This window comes from Oreochromis niloticus, linkage group LG5 (assembly GCF_001858045.2).
Source record: "Oreochromis niloticus isolate F11D_XX linkage group LG5, O_niloticus_UMD_NMBU, whole genome shotgun sequence".
NCBI classification, from domain to species: Eukaryota; Metazoa; Chordata; class Actinopteri; order Cichliformes; family Cichlidae; genus Oreochromis; species Oreochromis niloticus.
In genome coordinates this window covers 9,484,002-9,505,030 of record NC_031970.2, presented here as the reverse complement: position 1 = coordinate 9,505,030, position 21,029 = coordinate 9,484,002, and the positions used below count along the sequence as shown (strand labels likewise).

Below are 21,029 nucleotides of genomic sequence, written 5' to 3'. Positions count from 1 at the left end.
TTTATAATGCCAAAGCAGATACAGTGTGACCTCCCAAATACCAAAGGCATGCTGTGAGAATTTCTGCTGATACATTTAGCGGCCTATTGGAACAGTCAATCCGTTCATATCAATTAGAGATTATTTTACCAAATAAAACGTCTCATGTTAATGTTTATTGACCAATAAAGTCCATAGTACAGTGATCATATTACTATAGACCTTGTGAAGCTGCCAGTCAAAACCTTCAAGTTAGACGGTTTGCCTATAAAATGAAATTATAGGCATTGTAAGTCTGAACCTTGAACCATGGAATATGGTAATAACCATCCCTAATGTAATTATAATTAAGTAGAATATGCTGGAATCCATCTTAGTTTTATTTGAATCTAATGCAATTTAAATCTTCATATTAATATACAGTGCTGATGGGATTTTTATGTTCTCAACAGTAATGTTTGAAAAGTGTTGACTCAGTATCTTCAATGCCAGATTGAATGAACAGTCATAATGTATTTCCAGTGACAACTGCAAAGTGATCGCTTTCATAGAGATGCGTAAGATGAGCCTCGAGCCTTTACCAGTGTTGTAATATGGGTTTTTACCAACTACCCATGTAAGGGTTTCTATGTGCGCCAAACGTTTATCACCGAACAAAAAGGGGTGTCACCTTTGAAATATTGGGTAGTGAGAAGAGTACAAGTTGAAGGTGGATAACTGATCAGAGACGACAAAGAACCGAGAGTGAGTACAACTCATATATGTTATTAGAAAAATGTGTGTTAGTAATTTTAATCACTGTCCCAAAACAACTACTAAACTAACATTTTAAATGTGACGCTTGACTTATGTAGTGCTTTTGACAAGCAAGTAAATTCAGCTTTTAGTACTATTTTATAACTATGGCACAACAAAAAGGTATACTCTAGTTCTAGTAAATGATTATCCTGTAAATTTAGACCTATAATAATGTCCCAAACATCATTTTGCAAAAAAGGAAATCATCAAGATATTTTCAGCTGCTATAGAAGTCAAAAAATACTGAACAGAAAAACAGAAGACAAAGATCCTGGAGATTTTGTGACTTGGTTGTATATTACCATTTGCATATCAGTGCAAAATTGCTATATCAAAGTGATGTTTTCCTGCAATTCTATCTTCTTGTGTGGTAGTACAACCTTTAATGCAATACAGTCAAAAATCCACTTCTACAACAATTCTACAAAAAGGAGAAACATTAATTGACCTTTTGAGATCAGTCCTAACAAACATTTAAGATCTCAACAATGAATGACATTTAACTGAGGAATGTAACTTTCCCAGTTGGCTTCCCATGACTTACAAAGGACTGAACCTATAAACTAGGTCTGAAGTACAGACACTGTGACACATCAAAGCTTAAACTTTTTTTCTGGGTTGTAGATGAAGGTCAGATATGCTTTTTCATATTTTCAGTGTCTCGTTTATGGTTCTAAAAATGAAACACTGTATAAAAAAAGCCTTATGGCCATAATCTTGATATAAGGTCCATTTTGTTCTAATTAAAAGTTTCTCAGCTCTATAGCCATTAAAGTAATTACTGAACTAACTTAAAGATTACAAATAACCTATATGAAACATTTCTTTGGTTTACTATCCACTGTTATTTAAGGTTCCACTTTTCACTTAAGAAAATGTGTACTGAACTTGAAGTTTATTTTTAAATTAGACTTAAAGAAGTGCAGTCATCTTCTTTTCAAGCTATTATGACCTGGATGACTAAGAGTCTACATAGAGATATCCCTAAGGAGTATTATAAAGCAAAAGAGCAGTTTTAAGCATTGATGGCATAAAAAAAAGATATACAGGTTACTTCATCGTCTTATCACTTTGATATAAACACACTGAGCTCTCTTCTATGTTTGGATCCTGAGCAGTTAAATTGTTGGCACAGCCACCTGACTCCACGGGCAGTTGGGTGGAGTGAGTCACTAGGTGGGATTTCACATTCCCCATTTACAGTGTCCCAGCATGTCTCCAACTGTCTGCACAAGTCACGCGTCAAGGAAGTCAAGGAATTCCCAGTTTAATGATACATGAGAAGATGCTTGAAGGCAGGATTTCTTAAACTCTAGTTGCCCATGGCTCTGTTTCTAGGTGCACTTGATTCTTGCCACACTAGCAAAAGAATGGTTAAGTGAGACTGACTATAACTGTGACTGCAAAAGAAAAAAAATAATAAAACTTCTCATAATTTTTGCTGCAGTAAAGAAATAATATTAATATTTTCTTCTAGATGTTTCCTTTATGAAATGTATTTAATAATCTCAGCTAAACAAACTACTTACCTGCAATAAATAAAAAAATACCTGATAAACAAAACTTTGTTCGAGTTTCCTGCAAACTACTGATTATGTAGATATAAGGGAAACATAATAAAATACATAAAGGATGAATTTGGTCATATATGGACAATATGAAGTACGAGTACTGAAAATGGTACGTTTTTTATCATGTCAACATGCAGCAATTTTCTTTCATTATTATTCAAGGCTAAATTTGTATAAAATGTATAAAACATAATATCCACTCACCCACTACATCATTAGTTACATCTTGCAAGGACCAAGTTTGCCTCATGTTGACACGAGACTATCACAGAGTTAGTGCAAATCCATGCAAATCTCCTATTCCACCACATCCTAAACCTGCTCTGTTGGATTGAGATATGGTGACTGTGGAGGCTACTTAAGTACAGTGAACTCATTGTCATGTTTAAGAAACAACTTTGAAATAATTTAAGCTTTGTGACACGACACCTGGCTAGAAGCAGCTTCCAAAAGATGTGTACACAGTGGCCATAAATGGCTGGATATGCTCAGTGACAATACTCAGCTAGGATGTGGTGTTTTTATACAATGTTCAATTGTTTGAAACACTCTGGCCATCCTCCTCTGACCTCTAGCATCAAAAAGCATTTTCACCTAGAAAACTGAAGCTCACTTTTCTCTTTTTTGAACCATTCTCTGTAAATAATTTCTGAAATACTCAGACCAGCGTGTCTGCTACCAACAATCATGCCATATTCAAAGTCACTTCAATCACCCTTTTTCCCCCATTCTGATGCTTAGTTTGAACTTCACTTGGTTGTCTTGACCATTTCAACATGCCTTAATACACTGGCTTCCTGCTATGTGATTGGCTGATTAGACATTTCCATTAACAAGCATTTGAACAGGTGTAACTAATGAAGTGGCTGGTGAGTAGATGTAAGGCTTTTTAATACTAATGAAATCAGCTTTGATTACAATGACAGCATGAAAAGGCATAAAAATTAGGAACACAACAGTGACAGTCTTTCTTTGTACTTTAGCCACACAAGGATCGCACCTCTGATCTGATAATCAACAATCAAACATTGCCATGAGTTCAAAAACAAACCAGGACCCAAAAGCCTTCGGTAAGTATGAAAAATGTAATATTATATATTATATTATATATTATATATACGGCAGCACGATGGCACGGTGGTTAGCACTGTTGCCGCACAGCAAGAAGGTCCTGAGTTCAATTCCACCATCAGGCCGGGGTCTTTCTGTGTGGAGTTTGCATGTTCTCCCCGTGTTTGCGTGGGTTCCCTCCGGGTACTCCGGCTTCCTCCCACCGTCCAAAGACATGCAGTTTGAGGGGATAGGTTAATTGGATAATCCAAATTGTCACTAGGTGTGAGTGAATGTGAGCGTGAATGGTTGTCTGTCCCTGTGTGTTGGCCCTGCGACAGACTGGCGACCTGTCCAGGGTGTACCCCGCCTCTCGCGCTATGACAGCTGGGATAGGCTCCAGCGCCCCCCGCGACCCTGGAAAGGATAAGCGGAAGCGAATGGATGGATGGATGGATGGATATATTATATATATTTCTAGCTTATATAAAAACAGCAACAGCTGCTGAGTCTAGCAAGTCTACCATGGGAAGTAAAGGGATGGAGGTTTAAGTGCCTTTATTTGTACCGATAAGTAGGATTAACTATCATTCAGGATCAGACTACTTAACTCTCATTGACTTGCTAATGTGAAACATACAAATACAAACTATGAACAGCTATTCCCTAATAAAACAGAGCCAGAGGAGACTGAAATCATTAATGGTCCAGCTTTGTAGTATACCAGTGTTTCACAGTAGACAAGCTCACTGTTCTTACAACATTTTGCAGGCTGCACATCCATCTGACCTACATCACACCTTGGGTGATCAGCTAATTCAGTTTAGATCATTCATCAAGCCTGGAGATAATAAAACCCCAGCTGGATTACTCGAGATAATTCTCAACTACAGACTGCAATAAATGTTTTCAAATATTACTGTTGTGCTGCGGTTGTTGCGGATTCTGCCTGTGGGTAGCTGTAACAGAGAGCAGGCACTTCTGCTTCTATCCAGGATAAAAATGAACTGAGAAAACAAATGTTGTAAAAAAAAGACTCAGAGTACACTTTCTCTCATGGCAACTGCAGGCAAATCCACTAAAAAACTGGAGATTGATGAATAGTGTAAATAATGTCTATCATAAGGTCTTTTATGATTTTTATTTTATGCATATAATTTATCTCTTTTGATGTTTAACACATCGGCGTAACTTTGTGCTCAACATTGGGGGGGACAAGATCTCTGTCTAAATAAATAAATAAATCCGGATAAATTCACAGATGATTAAACATGCAACTACTTTGCTGGTAATAACTGAAATGAGTAAAGAAAATCAACAGCCTATTTATGCAAGATAATTCATAATTTTATTGGGGGGGTTATATTGGTTGAGTCTGATTATTGGGGGAGTCATAACCCCCTAACCCCCCTGGAAATTACGCCCCTGGTTTAACATGGTGTCATTCTTCATAGTCACCTGTATCTGAACTGACCATTTTTGTCTTCGCTCCTGGCATTGCCTTACTTTACTGTTTATTGCAGAATCCCCTGTGGTTATGACACAAATTTAATTTTGGAAAAATTTTATGAATAACAATTAGGAATAATAATTCTTTCTGCACTGCCGTACAGTCCCCTACTCTCGCACTGAATAATTTGGGGGGGGTTCACTGCCCAGGGCCTATGGCTGCATAATAATCCGTTTATATCACAGCTGGACTCCCATCTAGTTCTAAAGATATTTCAGGGATTATTAAATCAAAAAGGATGCCTCTTACTAAAATTTTAAGTGCCACAGCACAGGGTCTGAATTATTACTTTGTAAATGAGATATTTTAGTTTTCTTCTTCATAAGAAGGATAATCTGCAGAGTCTACAGTATTGAAACAAACTGACATACACGTTCACTGTGATTTTACTAGTAAAGGTGAAAATAAAAAAAAGAAATGAATGGACATAATAAAAAGTAAGCATATGGTTTAGCTGGGTTTACAGCAGGAATATGTACTTTATACAGTCAACAAATTCTTACTGAATGTGTTCCTGCCAAGGTTCCTGCTGCCAAAAATCCAAAAATTCTTCATGTAGTAATTGCCATGGAGAAAAAAAAGCAAAAATGCTCTCCTGCTAGATTATGTCTGAATCAATGCTTCAGGAACAAGGTCATAAGAATCTTGCCTGTATCCAGATGATATAAGCATGTGCATCAACCCCTTGAGAGATTACACATACAGTTTGATGAATATTAAATAAATGCCCTCAAACTATGTTAAGGCCACAGAAAAAAAAACATATGCAGAGTAGACAATTTCAAAGTGACTCACAGAAGGCATGAACAAAGAAGTTATCCCTGCATACTCCATGTCTGATCAGATTTGTTTTTTGGGTGTTTTTTAATTTCCTCCTCACTGAATAAATCTGAATATGATTGGTATCTCCATATTTAACTCTGGCATAGTTTGGTAACAAAACTATGGTTTAATATAATATATTTAAAAAAAATATTACAATGACGCTCAGACAATTTTGATTATATATGCTGAATTATGTTACTAGAAATGTAATAGTAAACGCATACTAAATATACAAGCCCCAGAGTGCTTAATGCAGCTGAGTTGAACACCATGCATTTATCTAACACCAGCACTAAGGTAGATAAACTTAGTGCTCTATAACATGTCTATATGTTTGGAATTTTGGATGAGAGCAAAAAAACAAACAAAAAACCCTGAATAATGTGCTGTGTGTCTTTTTTGTTCTCACAAATAATACAATTAGTGTTTAATACAGTAACAGATCCTAAAACTTAGTTTCGATCTACTAACTTTACAACTCTATAATGACTTCTTAAATAGACACACTTACAACTTGTCCAAGACACAATTTTTATTGCAATTTTTTACAATAATAATTTCTCAGCATTTATGTTTTTCCATGCATTCCTGCTGGTTTATGTCACTTTTTGGTTAAAATAAAAAGAAATAAAAAGAAATAAAAAAGTATCATACTGACAGGTTAAAACCGTCTAATTTAAAAATAAAAGTCCTCCAAAAATCTGCACATAAATTAAGCATTTAACCAAAAATTTACACTAAATTAATACATTAAATTAATTAAACAACACAAAAATGTGTAGAATTTAATCCAAACTTCAGCTTAGTCAGTAGAGTTTAACATATTTCAAGATCTTGCCATGACCTAGCTGTAATGTTAAGAAAAATAAGGAAATGGTGACCTCTTGTGAAATTCCAGTGTGAAACTGCAACCAAATGAAAAAGCAGTGATGAAGCTGCCTCAACTGTTGTTTGGACAGAAGTAAAAAAAATACTGGGTCTTATGTATACTGCAGGACAGATTAACACCTCAACTTTAAATACTTTGACCATGTACAATCAATTTTTTTTTTCAACTTTTCATGTACTGAGCATAGACTGACTCATGTGACAGCAGCTCAATTTGTTCACATACTTCACCATTACCCAATACTTTTTAAAGTCAGAAATGTTTTTAATGTTCTAAATAATATATACTCTGCAGACACATGCATTAGTAACATCTATGTTTTTCTGTTGGTAGCGGGCTTCCTGTTCATGTTTACATTCATAGCATCACCCAGCTATGCTGTTAAACACTTTTCCTTCCCTTGACAGTGGCTATCAAGAAAAGGTCCAGGGTTCCTGGGGTTATGATCACTCAGACTGTGGAGCAACTGCCAGCAGGAAAATCGACCCCCGACTTTACCCGCAAACCAATGGCTGTGACTGTCCAAGAAGGTAGAAAAACAACCATAGCCAGTGAAACTGACAACAACAATACAGCAAAATTATTAACACCCGCATCACTGTCATGATTTCTATATTTCAGGTAAAAAAGCCTTTTTCAAAGTTATGGTTAGTGGAGAGCCAGCACCAACTGTGACATGGGGGCGTAATAAAGGTGAAATAGATGACCCAGAAAAGTACAAGCCTAGATATGATGAAAGAACTCGAGAACACATTCTTGAGGTAAGAACAAAAGAAAAGGGAGCGTGGGTTGGAGTTCAGTGCTAATATTGGGTTGAAAGGATTGGGCTAATATTAATTTGCTAACATTAATTTTTCAAGCTAAACATTTTTAAAGTCAAGAAATTCTTTTTTGTATATTCATCAACAATTAAAACAGCTGCTGTAACTCTAAGTGTACAATATGCATTTATTTTTAGATTGAGGTAAACTTGTAGTAATATGGTGTCATGGGCCTGCAGCTACAGACTGTGTGGCGAGAGGACAAGAACCCAAACGCAGACACTTGAAAACATGAGTGGGTGCAAACAAAAGGGGAGCCTTTTATTTAGGCTGAATGAAAATACAAATAGAAGTCAAATGAAAACTTAACGAAGACTTAACTAACAAACTAAACTGAGTGAACTAAAGCTAAACACAGGGAATACGGAAAATGAGACCTGGACGTGGAAACCTGGAACATGGAGCGTGAAATGCAGCCAACCTGACAAGGTACAAAGAAAAAACAGAGGGTGATTACGGAGAGTGGAAACAGAAACATGGCTGGGAAAAACAGACATAACGACAGAGGGGAAGCAACACTAAACACACTGAACACGGGACGAGAGACTGTCAAAATAAAATAGGAAACACACTAGGATGCAGACTGAGACTTGACACAGGAGCCGGGAGGAAGGAACGCACATAGGACGGACTGGGAAGTTGAAGGGAGGAGACAAAAAGAGGGAAACATGGAAGCAGTTAAGGGAGATGAGACAGAGGGAGAGAGAGGGAGCGAGACCAAACACAGACACAACTGGGGAAACATACACAGAAGACATGACAGACTGATAATAAACTCTAACTTAAAACATCTTCATAATGCGATGGAAGAAAACATGAATACAAAAAAATTCTAAACTTTAGGGGAGAAAACCTCAACACTAAAATATCCTAATAAAGCAAAGGGTCATGAACCAAAAGGAAAACTCAAAAAGCTTGGTCACCCCAAATCATGACATATGGTGCTAAAGCTCCATAACCAGGCTTACTTTTTTTGGGAGATAGTAGAGTCAATATCGGAGTCTATTGTCAAATATTTACATATTTCACGTGAGAATCATTTTTATTGTCAGATAATCAACATCAATCCAGACCAAGCAGACACTTACAAGTGTTTTGCCACCAATGAATATGGAAAAGCTGTCTGCACCACCACTCTCAATGTCATTGCAGGTGAGCTTTATAGTTAACAATAATAACTGAGTTAAATAACTTTACAATATACCACGTCGGGTAATTAATGATTCCTTGTTCTATTGTCGTTTTCATGCATGTATGAAGCCGGCTTCAAGAAGAAAAGCCAGGGAGGTAAGAAAGCATACTTTTACATGAACTGGTTTACTCTTTCTAATAGCGTCCAATCCATGAGTTTCTTTTTAGAATTACAGACTTTTAGCATATTTATTCTTTGCAAAATTTTACTTTGGTAGCAAAATTTGTTTCTTTTTTACTGCAAAATAGTAAAAATTAAACAAAAAATTGACAGAGCCTTATAAGAATCCTTCACGATTAGATTTGGAAGAAAAATACCACAAAGTGAAAAAAGTGTCCAGATGGCAGAATTTTATTTTAAACTTAAGTCAAAATTTCTTTCAGGAAGTGGGCAGGAACCACATGATTTCAGATCAATGCTCAAGAAAACGTAAGTTCACATCAAAGTCAAATTATTCAAAATGTGTTCTGCGTGTTGTAATGGCCTCCAATGCCCCTTTTTAGTGTTGTTGTTACTAGGAAAAAGCAACTCCCACCACAGAAAGAGGGAGAAATTGATCCTAAACTCTGGGAACTGCTTATAAGTGCACCAAAGAAAGATTATGAAAAAATCTGCTTGGAATTTGGGGTTACTGACTTTCGGTGGATGTTGAAAAGATTGAACCAGATGAAGAAGGAAAGGGCAGACGAACAGGCAAAGGTACTGTATAAATTTTGTAACAGTTGCAGATGAATTCTGGATTTTGTATCTTGAACCAACAACATGTTGCTGAGTTTTTAAACAAGGAAGAAGGTTGACTTGCATCTTGAGCTTTACTTCAAAACCTGGTAGTTCAGCCTGCTAAAGTCTGCTTAGTTATTTTAAATGTTTCTGATTTAATTCCTTCTCTCCATTTTTTCAAAACATTATTTCTTAAGCAGTAAAGTTTAAAACAACATTTGCAGACACATTAGATAAAACTTGTTATCTTTCCTTTATAGGTTGTAGAGAAGCTGGAAAATGTGAAACAAATTGAAGTGAAACCAAACGGAAAAGCTGAATTTGGATTTGACATGCAGCTATGGGATCCCAACAGTGCAGTTAACTTATACAAGGTGATTTTAAATGCATTGTAAAACAGCAAAAAAAATAATAAAAATAAATAAAGTTTTTAATAAAACTTTAATAATTGAATAATGAAAATAAACACACAAATAATAATGTTACTACTTCTGTCTCAAAAGGATGGCATAATGGTTCCTTATGCAGATGATGAAAATTCAAAACATAGCCTTAGGAAAAAAGGAACAAATTATCTTTTTACCATTAAAGACCCTCAGCCAGAAGATGCTGGATTTTACCAGGTTGATGTCGAAGAGGCAAATGTTCTTACAACTGAGTTCAGAGGCAAGTAAAACTACTCCACTTAATAGCTGGTTATATGAGAAGTTTATAAAAACGAATCAAGCACATTTATATTTTGAGATCATCTTGGGTTTCAAAATCTACCTTTTTTCCTCTCTTAGTGCCTGCAGTGGAGTTTGTAGACAAGATTAAGGATGCTAAAGCTGTTGAAAGTGAGGACGCTGTATTTCAGTGCGTTTTGTCAACACCACTCAACAGAATTACTTGGTCAAGAGAAGACTCCTCACTTGAACATGGGGACAAATATGAGATCACCGTCTCAGAGGACAAACTAACTCACACATTAAGAGTAAAAGATTGTGAAATTGCAGATAAGGGGGCATATTATGCCATTGCCGGTATTGCTTCCAGCAGGGCCTCTCTCATGGTGGAAGGTGGGACATTTTTCTTTTTTGTACTCACATAGCACAATTATAAATAAAAATGCAAATGGTGTAATACTAAGACAAACAGTCTTGAATGTTTGATAGTCATGATATTACTCAACCTGTTTTGCTCATCATTTACATTTTAGTCAAAAATTTTGACTGAAATAACTGATTTGTTCTCTCTGTAACTCAGAGGATCCACATGGTCGGAAAGGTCGCAAGGGAACCAAAACCATTGGACATGATAACCTGTCTAACCAAGGCTTGGACAAGGCAAAGATTTCAAAAGAGAAAGATGACTTGGAGGCAGTCAATCGAGCACTTGCTGAAAAGAAAGCTGCAGACGCACTCGGAGATGCGAAAGATGGGGGTGATGGAAGAGATGGTTTAGGGGCTGGGGAAGGTTCTGGTGGCAAAACTGGTGATGGTTCTGGTGGCAAAACTGGTGATGGTTCTGGTGACGGAAGTGGGGATGGTTCTGGTTCTGGTGACGGAAGTGGGGATGGTTCTGGTGACAGGGGTGGTGATGGAACTGATGGAGATGATAAGAACCACTTCAGAGGAGAAGAAGATGATGAAGATACAAAAGATGATGCGCGTAAGAAGAAGCGATCACGAACTGGGCCTTTGGTTCCTGAGACTGTCTTAGGTAAAACTCCTTACAACGTGGTTCAAACACTGAATAATGTATGTTCAGATTACAGATTATTAATATAATGTCAAAGCTTTAGCTCAGCTGTTCTCAAGAGTGAGCGTCTGCAAATACTTGTAACTCGGCAATATGTGTTTCAGGATGACTCCCATTCCACTAAAGGTTCGATCAGATATAATGTTTGAGGCTTAAGTAAAATTTCTATTCCAGGGGGAAAAATGACCAAAAGTGAATGTGGTTCAATCTTTAATGAAAGATAATCATACAATATACATATTTCCCAATCCTATCTGCTGTCCACAAGGGAGGGAATACTGTAATGAAGAAAGCAAAGGTATAAAATAGGATTTTTAAATTAAAGTGTGCGCTTATGTGCTTTCAGTTTTATCTCTATTGTAATTTGCTACTGATGTGTCATTTTGAAAATAATCAAAACATAATTTGTTATATAACGTGATTATTTTTTACATTTTCACATGTAGATCGAGGTGTTCAATTTGTCAGTGGGCTATCAGATACGAATGCCAATATTGGAGAACGGGTGGAGATGTCTTGCAAACTAAGCAGTGAGACGTCAGAGGGCCGCTGGTACAAAAATGGGAAACTGGTAAGTCAAAGGAGTAAAACAGGAGTGTAAAAAATTGCCACAATTCACTGTATATGAAATTACTATAACTACAACTTATAGACTTTGTTCTTTTTCTACAAATAACTAACATTTTATATAGTTCATCACTTTTTAACTATTTATTTACTTATTTGTCTAGCTAACAAATGAAGATGGGGTAACAGTTATCAAAGATGGAGCCTTTCACAGGCTGATAGTTGATTGCTGTAAAAAAGATGACGCAGCTGTGTACCGCTTTGAAGCTGAAGGACGTAAATCAGAAGCAACACTTAATATTCAAGGTCAGAATAAAATGAGTAACATGGCTGTAGCACAGCAAAACATATCAAGTAATTAGTGCTGTCAGCGGTAATCTCGTTAAAATGACGTTAACGCCATAACTGCATTAACGCGGCAAATCTCCGTTAGTGAGTTACCACGGATAGCCCCGTGTGTGGGGCTGCACAGTGTCAACACGTTAACACGGTTATGGCGTTAACGACATTTTAACAAGATTAACACTGACAGCACTACAAATAATATAATAACACTTTTAAAAAGGTTCTCATTGTTTGAATAAAACACTTTTTCCCGTCTCTCCTATACTAAAGATCCACCAAAAATGGACCCTGATGCACTAGGAAATTTCACAAAGCCAGTCATCATAAAGGCAGGCGAAAATGCTGAATGGAAGCTGCCATTCTCAGGCCAAGCACCAATGACTATACAGTGGTACAAGAATGACGATGAGCTGCTGCCAGCCCTCAATGTGAAGATTGAAACTTCTGATTCTGAGAGTCAACTACGCCTTATCAAGTGTCAAAGAAAAGACAGTGGAGAGGTGAAAATCAAAATAAAAAATGAATTTGGTACAACAGAGGCAGTATCCAAACTTATTGTACTGGGTGAGTTTTCCTCAGATATAATCTGGCAGTTTCTGTGATAACAGCCGAGGACATGTTAGACATAAACAGGCTGTGGAAAAATAAAGTTTTCTACTTGAGCGTGCAAATGGTATACGGGCAAATGTTTCATAAAAAAAGCCCTATGAATAAATAAATAAAGGCTTTTATCACCACTGAAATGATAATGCTTTTAATTTTCCGGAGATGAATACAGCAATTAGTGGAGTATGTTTGGGAAATTATGACTTTGTAATAGCAAAAATTATGGACATTAGCTTAATTGTTACATATTATCTGGCATAATGACCTGTTCTAAGTTGGTTCTCTATTATATTTACAGTTTGTTTGCTTATGTTGTGCTTTATTTACTTAAATTATATTGTTCATAGTGGTGTGAATAGTGAATAATTTAGTCGGTAGCTGGTTTGAGGCCCATCTCCATGCAAGAATGAAGAGATGTTGCTTTAAAAGCAGAGCCTGTCTACAGAGAAACCTGAGCTTTATTGCTCATCACTCGATGGACTGAGTAATTATTCACCACAGTCTAATTACCATAATGCATGAATTCCAGCATGGCCAACAGAAGTGTACTGGATTGATGCTTTCAACATGAAAATATCCATTTATTATCTTAAAAGACCGTCATAGAAATAAATCCCAATACCCTTGTAAAATGACCGTGAGTCAAATAAAGGCCTGTTGCCTTAAGCAGCTGAAGTAAATTACAAAAAATGCCCTGGTTGCCATTTGAAGAAAAACGGTATGGCAAAATGTAGAATGTGCAAACATAAATGCCTCTGACGCATTTTTTGTCATTTTGTCAACAGACAAACCAACACCTCCACAAGGGCCTGTGGACATTATGGAAAGTGCTGTGACATCTGTTGAATTCAAATGGAAACCACCAAAAGACAATGGCGGATGTCCGATCGCAAACTACATCATAGAGCGACAACAAGTAGGGCGAAATAAATGGACAAGTCTTGGTGAGATACCCGGCAACAGCCCAAGTTACAAAGATTCAGATGTGGACCCTGGAAGGAGATATTGCTACCGGATCAGAGCGAAGACTGCAGAAGGTATCAGTGACTACTTGCAGACAGAGGACATACCAGCTGGTATATTACGTAAGTTTTCAGTTAATCCCTTCTTCTTCATTAATTTTGCTTTGTTCAGTTTAGAAGGAAGTATTACAAGGCATGTCTTTTAGTATCCAGGTAGAAACACTTTGTTTATTGCAGTAAAACCCTGACTAACCGCTGATAAAGTGTTAGGAGGAGTTAAAACAAATCCATAAAGAATATATACAAAGCTATATTAAATATATTAAAACACTGTCTCTGAATTTATGTATCTAATAAATACCCTTCCATTTACACATTTTGCTTTCTTAAGTTTTCAGCCACCTGCTAATTATGGATGACAGAAATAATAAAAGTAATGTTGAGAAACATGGCATGGCAACATTGATTAATTAACTGAGTTTCACTTTCAATTCTCTGTGTCACATTTCCCCCACAGGTTTTCCTGGACCGCCAGCTGTACCCAAAGTGGTCAGTGCCTTTAAAGACTGCATTAATCTTACTTGGAGTCCTCCATGTGACACTGGAGGAACCAAAATAGTGGGATACAATTTGGAAAAGAACAAGAAAGGCACCAATTACTGGAGCCTTGTAAATCAAAAAGGGCCAATTACAGGTATACAACTTAAATGCTGAGCTGCAGGAAATTTCATTAGCTCAAGAGTAAAAATAAATGCTTGTCACGTACCTGCACACATCAGTGCAGATTTATATTGATATAATTGCTCCTTCTGTTGTCTATAGATACAAAGTATGCAGTTAAAGATGTATTTGAAGGAGCAGCATATGAATTTAGAGTGTCAGCTGTCAACCTGTCTGGTGCTGGAGATCCCAGTATTCCATGTGACACAGTTATTGCAAGAGATCCAATGAGTAAGTTAATCACACAGACTTATGTTTTACTGTATGTGGGGGGATTTTTCAGTCATGAAAGTCATTCTTTAAAGTAAATATAATTCTCTCTGTTGTGTAATAGAAAAGCTTCACTCTCACATTATGTTATTGCAGAACCCCCAGGCAAAGTCACAGACCTTAAATTAACATCTTCCAATTACACGACATTTTCGCTGGCTTGGACTAAACCTAAGGAAGAGCAAGGGGTAGAAGATGAAGCCCAAGGGTATTATGTGGAGATCAGACCAATAGAGAGCCTTGAATGGACCCGCTGTAATACCACCCCAATTACTCTAACATCCTACACTGTGCTTGGCCTTAAGGCAATGGCCACATACTGGGTGAGAGTAATTGCCACCAATTATGGAGGTGATGGAGAACCTCAGAGCTTTGATAATTATATCATTGCTATGCCTCCTCCTGGTAAGAAATGCAGTTTTTATAGTTTGACACTGCATGAATACAAGTATAAATTGGTCATTTCTAAAACAAGATATATTTATATTTATTTTTCACAAAACACCAAAGAAAATATGCAGTTTTTCTTCTAATACAACATATCTACACACAGGAACAATTGTCTCAAAAAAGCTTACAGTTGTCAAAAATAATGTTTGTGTGCCATACACCCATTTAATATCTGTAGATATAAGAGACAGCGGGTGAGAATTGTTGTGACAAGACAGGTTATGACTGAAAACACATCTGATAGGATTATAAAGCCCAGCATGAACAAAAAAACTGCAGTTCAAATGCATCATATCACCAAGCATAGCAATTTAAATCTGTAGTTTAAACTCAAAGAAGAATTGTAAAAGAAAAACTAATGAGTGCATTTAACATCTTATTAATTGTTAGTTTTTTTCTCATTACTAGTACAGGTTTTCTGTGTAAGTGAATTATGACTAAAACAGGGAGGTCTAACAATGGAATTAAGGTTAATTATACCCTTTGTGTCAACTATAGACCGAGCATGTCCTCATAATACAGTAGAGAGATTCAAAATATAGAACTCCCTCAGCAGCTTTATGAATTACAAATTTAATTGTATTGTATTCTAAATCTATCCCTCAAAGTCAAACCAAAGTTTAAAGACCGCAACATAAAGACCTTTGTGGTGGTGAAATCTGGAAACACTGTTCGCCTCAACATCAACTTTGAGGTATTATTCCACAGGCTTTTACTCTATTCACTGTGTGAGAATCTAATCAATGCTGTTAGTTAATACAGCGATATATTAATTTGACTGCTATGCTGTCATCTACAGGCATCTCCCACGCCTGAAATCTTTTGGTTAAAGGATGGTATTCCAGTACCAAAGCATGTAACCATTACCAACTCTGATAAAGGATCTCAACTCTTAATTCCTACATCTGAGAGGACGGACACTGGCATCTATACCATTACTGTCAAGAACATGGTTGGCCAGGAAAGCTTCAATGTTGAAATCAGAGTTACAGGTAAGTGTCCAAGAGCCATAGCAATGGTTTGTCATCGTTAGGCTAAATAAGACCATATATTGTAGCCAAATTAGAGTAAAACTATGAAATCCACGTATTATCCTGTAAGTTACCTGGATACAGTTGCATGGTAATTGCAGTACAGAATAATGACTTAATTTGGTGACTTGGATTCTATTTGTATTCATGCTACCATGGAAACGTATGTTTTAGCAAATGCAATGTGATTAAAGTAGGAACAGAATACATGTATTTATACCTTAATGTACCACATAGGTTGTACTACTTTAAGATCACATTAAAGGTATCCAACACTGTAGATAAGGGAATGCTTAAAGCCATAATGCTGTGACTGTAACAAAATACTCCAGTCCAATTTTCTCTCTGCCTATTTCAAGAAATCCCTTTTTCCCCAAGCTATGCTTATTGCTGCAGCTAGCTGTACCTGTGTTAGGAGTTTTACTTGAATGAAAATCGTTCTAATTCAAAGCCTATCCGACAGAAGCTGTACAAAAATCTATTTCCTCTCCAAACCATCAAGGGTACAATTTAGACTGAAAATCAGTAACCTAGCCCTGCTATATCAGTAAACAGTATTTTTAAATCTCTAATTTTTTCTCCAGATGATCCTAAACCTCCAGGCCCAGTGGAGCTGGAACAGAATATCCCAGGAACAGTGACGCTGTCCTGGACTCCCTCTCCAGATGAAAAAAGGGATGACAGGCTGCACTACATGGTATCAAAGAGGGACTCCTTCAAACGGACTTGGAGAACAGTGGCAGACAACCTCTTTAACAACAAATTCACAGTTGTCAACATTTTACCTGGACGGCAGTATCACTTCAGGGTTTTTGCTAAAAATGACATGGGCCTTTCTCCACCTTCCGAGTCCCCTGTGTTTGAAACCAAAAAGGAAAAAGGTTTGTTTCAAGTTTAATCATGAAAACAATACAAAACTCGCAATCATTTTGCAAACTGGCAAACTAAATCACTGTTCCTAAGCTAGGTTCTCAACAAAGTGATGATTTCTTTAAACAGTTAAACTATTAGATTTCCCTGACGTTCATTCATTGTTAGACTGGGGTTTGAGCCACAAAAGTATAAAAACATTAATCAGATTGTAAATTAAGAAACTAAATAAGCCCTTTTCTGTATTTAATACAAAATAGCAAAGAAAGAAAGCGACAGGGGTCTCTGAGTGAGCGAGAATAAAATATGCACAGGCAGCCAATAACAGACGGCAAAACTGACAGTAATAGCTCTAAATATGGACTCATCTGTGAGTTTAAATGTGACTGCTCATTACCCATGGTTATTAAAGATAAATGCATGACATACTTTATTCACAACCTTTACTTCAATCTAAGAAATCAGATTTGAAATCAACATGTTTCAACATAATAAAAACAAATAAAACTTCACTAATTAACACTAACCATCCCTTATCATAAGTGTCCCAGTCTCCCCTACTTAATTGTTATTTTTGTTAAAATATAATTACTTTTTGTAATTCTTTGTTTCAGAAAAGTTTCAAGTAAACAGACCAGAGATAAAACGCCGGATCTTTGATTCTCCTCCCTCATTTATTGTTCCCCTGAAGAGGCGTACAGCCCCACAAGGTTATGAATGCTACATGAGCTGTGCCATTAAGGGTGATCCAGCTCCACGTGTTACATGGTACTGGAACAATATCAGCCTCAACACAAACACCAACTACCACATCACAAATGTATGTGGAGTCTGCTCCTTGCTTATATTGAGAGTGAGACCCAAAGACAACGGGGAATACAAAGTCGTCATACAGAACAAACTGGGGACTGCGGAGTCATCAATGACGCTGAATGTCAGAGGTATTCACAAGGTTTAACAATCATAACGTTTTTACTTGTTTGATTGCCTGTTGTAACATTTGAGTTTGCAGTATGTAGATTAAATAACCTCAGAGCAATATTGCTTTTTTTTTGCAGAGTGAAGACAAGCCACAGCTCCTGGGAAGAAGCTGAACAAACACCTGTGTGGAAATAATATAACCAATAAATGAAATGTAAAGGAAAATGTGGTCATTTTTGTTTAAATGGTAGATGTTGCAAAAATAGTTTAAAATATTGCTTTTTGTTTTTTAAATTCTGAAAAGGGATCCAAAGCATTTTGAAAGAAAGACAGTTTGAACATTTCAACACAAATGTGAAGTGCCATTGCTAGTATCTTAAGATTAAATTCATAATTTTTTCCGTGTTATGGTCCTCTATACAGCTGTCATATTTACACTACGTTTTGAGGTTTGCTATGGCAATCCACAAAATATCCAGGTTAACTGTGTACTGCAACTAGTATGAAATATGATGAAACAGCTCTCTCTTGAGGTGAATATGCAGTGTGACACCCGAATGCCACAATAACAGAGTTAAAGACAGTCACATTAGGTGGCAGAGAGATGGAAATATTTCCAGGTAAAGGAAAAATACAAGGCTGCATTTTCATCTTACTTTCTATGTTTAAAATGAAAAGCCTTTAGTATTAATATATTAGTGTTTGAACTGCAGCAAAATGTTACAAGTCAAGCTCTTTCCTCTTTTGTTGACCATGTAAATGTGTAGTTTCAAACATTCCTCACAATCATATTTTGTAGTAATTTAGTGGTAATTAAGCTACTTAGGCTTATGATTTATAGGTAGATCTATGTTTACAAATAACAGAAAAGATATCAGGGAAAACATATGTTGCTGTAGCTCAGGAGGTAGAGCAGGTCATCTACTAATTGGAAGGTTGGTGGCATGCCAAATATCCTTGAGCAAGATACTAATCCCAAGTTGATCTCTGATGCATCCATCGGAGTATGAATGTGTGTGAAGGGTAGATAGAAAGCACTCAAGTAGGAAAAGCATTAAAAAAAAAGTGCCTGTGTGAATGAATCGGCAAGTTGTATAATGCACTTTGAGTGCTCCAGTAGAGTAAAAAGTGCTATGAAGTGAATCTAGTTCACAGAAGACACCCAACTCTGGTTAATTCCCTTTGCTGCTTCTATTGTGAAGTAAAAATCGAAGCTTCCACCTGTTGGAGAAACTTGTGTGGTGAATGCTAGTGTTGGTCCTTTTTACCTTTACTGTCAGGCCTCTGAGAAGAGGGATTTATGTGCAACATCATCACAATCTTAATAAACTGTCTTCACAACAGTTTCTACCTCCAGCAGGTGATGGAGATCACAGAAGCACGGAGAAGTTATCTAAATTCATCGCCTCTAATCAACCGGTATTAAGCACTTATATAGTTACTTATTTCATTTAGCGTTATCCTTCGGAAGTTGCTTTAAAACAAACGCGCGCGCGCGCCCACGTCATTTATACACGAGTTTAAAAACAAGGCACCTAGATATAAATAAAATAATGGAAGCATTGCAGTTTCTCTTTATAGATAAACGTGTAACTGTTACGGCCCTAGCAAACTTGTTATGTGTTTTAGTGTGTCCCGTTTTCCTTCTCACCTGACTTTTCAGAACACCGCCATCCATTTCCCCCCGGAGTAGCCATTGCACAGCTGGCTTCACTCAGCAATTAGCCAACCAACAGTAAAAGTTGTTGAAGAGCTGCCCACTCCTTCGGTGTGGACAAGCTTCAGTGCTGTGTGGTGGGCTTGGGCGTCTGAGTTTGAACGCCAAACCTGCACAGGCCTAAGAGGTGTGTCTTGACAGTATTTGGGTCTTCAAGCTACTAGACGGTAGCTAGTGCCCGTTTACAGGAGCAGTGTTTTTCTTTGCTATGCAGTGTCCGTTCTTTTCAGCACATTTTAGTTTGTTGATACCAAATGACGGTTTGATGAAGCCCATTGAATGTGTCGAATCTTGATGTTTCCATGTGCTTTTTATGTGTAATATCTTAACTTATATTAGTCAATGAGACTCTTTAACTGGATAAATAAAGGATACATAAATGTCACGTTCCCAAATTGTAGGTTCTACCTTATGACATGAATGTCATGTTTGTGGCTCAAGATGACTTCATATCATTCATGAGAGATTCATTTGACACGTTTCACATATAGCCCAACAAGTCATTTATAGCAATTTAAATACAGGAAATCACATACAGTTCTCTCAATGCGAATCTCTTTTGTGAAAGGTACTGTTTTCTGCCAGCAGGTGGTGCCTGGTTACTACCATATGATGATGAAGCATACTCAACAAAAGGGATATGGAGAAACCAAAACCTTTCTAACTAGAGGATATGTGCCGTGTATCGTTATTTTTATTTTTATTTTTTGTAGTCAGTTTACAAGTTACTGCTAACTGTATATATACCTCAGATTTCTCATGTTATTTGGACTACTGTCATCCTTCTGTGGTCTTTGAACTGAAACTGATTAAAAGGCAACAGCAAACCCTTTTTAAGTGACTGACTCCAGCATTGTTAGAATGTTGCACTTTATGTAAACTGTACTGTCTCACTGTTGTCCAGCATGAACAATAAAATAAATAGAATAATCCAGAATTCTTCTGTAGTTGCAGTTGCATCATGTATGATGTGCTCCCATCAGCACTCCTGTAAAAATTTAAATTTGTGGAATTATTAGATTTTTAATGTAATTAGAGCACATGCAGATGATGCTACACTGACTGAGGCTGAAACAACAAATAAAACCAAGCTCTAGTTCTGTATGACTAAGATTCATAATGCTTAGAAACTACTCAGAATCAGATATTTTTGCTTAAAAAGTGTGTCTTTACCACTGGCACACATTTACAGCAGTGCATTATTTGTGAATAACTCACAGAAAATCTACCCTTTTTAGATAAATGAATGCCAAAAACTGCCTTTGAGCTGGTTACATTGCATTGCAACTAATGTAACCACAGACACATGCAACTTGGAGCTTGGTCAAAAGATTAACCTTTAACGACAGAATATACTGTAACACATAGTATACACATGTCTCCATGGCCAAGCACCCTATATGTTTTTATTATTACTTATCCTTTCTTTACTACTGTACATTCAGATGTGTCTTCTGCTAGTTATTTAAACTGGT

The 21,029-nt window shown here is 36.8% G+C and overlaps 1 protein-coding gene and 1 long non-coding RNA gene across 2 annotated transcripts; one reads left to right on the top strand and one right to left on the bottom strand.

The window, feature by feature from the left end:
* Nucleotides 1–670: 670 nt before the first annotated feature.
* LOC100707387 (immunoglobulin-like and fibronectin type III domain-containing protein 1) lies at nucleotides 671–18,419 on the top strand. The gene is made up of 24 exons (XM_013276608.3): nucleotides 671–723; nucleotides 3,332–3,418; nucleotides 7,030–7,152; nucleotides 7,244–7,383; nucleotides 8,496–8,595; nucleotides 8,704–8,730; nucleotides 9,019–9,064; nucleotides 9,139–9,334; nucleotides 9,616–9,729; nucleotides 9,859–10,021; nucleotides 10,141–10,413; nucleotides 10,601–11,056; nucleotides 11,542–11,666; nucleotides 11,827–11,968; nucleotides 12,278–12,571; nucleotides 13,399–13,698; nucleotides 14,093–14,269; nucleotides 14,398–14,526; nucleotides 14,662–14,970; nucleotides 15,624–15,709; nucleotides 15,815–16,007; nucleotides 16,631–16,927; nucleotides 17,531–17,857; nucleotides 17,975–18,419. Exons 2-24 carry the CDS (start codon nucleotides 3,382–3,384, stop codon nucleotides 17,977–17,979), a joined length of 4,059 nt encoding a protein of 1,352 aa, XP_013132062.1. The 5' UTR covers nucleotides 671–723; nucleotides 3,332–3,381; the 3' UTR covers nucleotides 17,980–18,419.
* LOC106098860 (uncharacterized) lies at nucleotides 7,434–19,623 on the bottom strand. Its single transcript, XR_001225176.3, has 3 exons — nucleotides 19,489–19,623; nucleotides 16,832–16,900; nucleotides 7,434–7,864 (listed from the first exon to the last, which is right to left on the bottom strand). It is a non-coding gene; the product is annotated as an uncharacterized LOC106098860 (long non-coding RNA).
* Nucleotides 19,624–21,029: the final 1,406 nt, after the last annotated feature.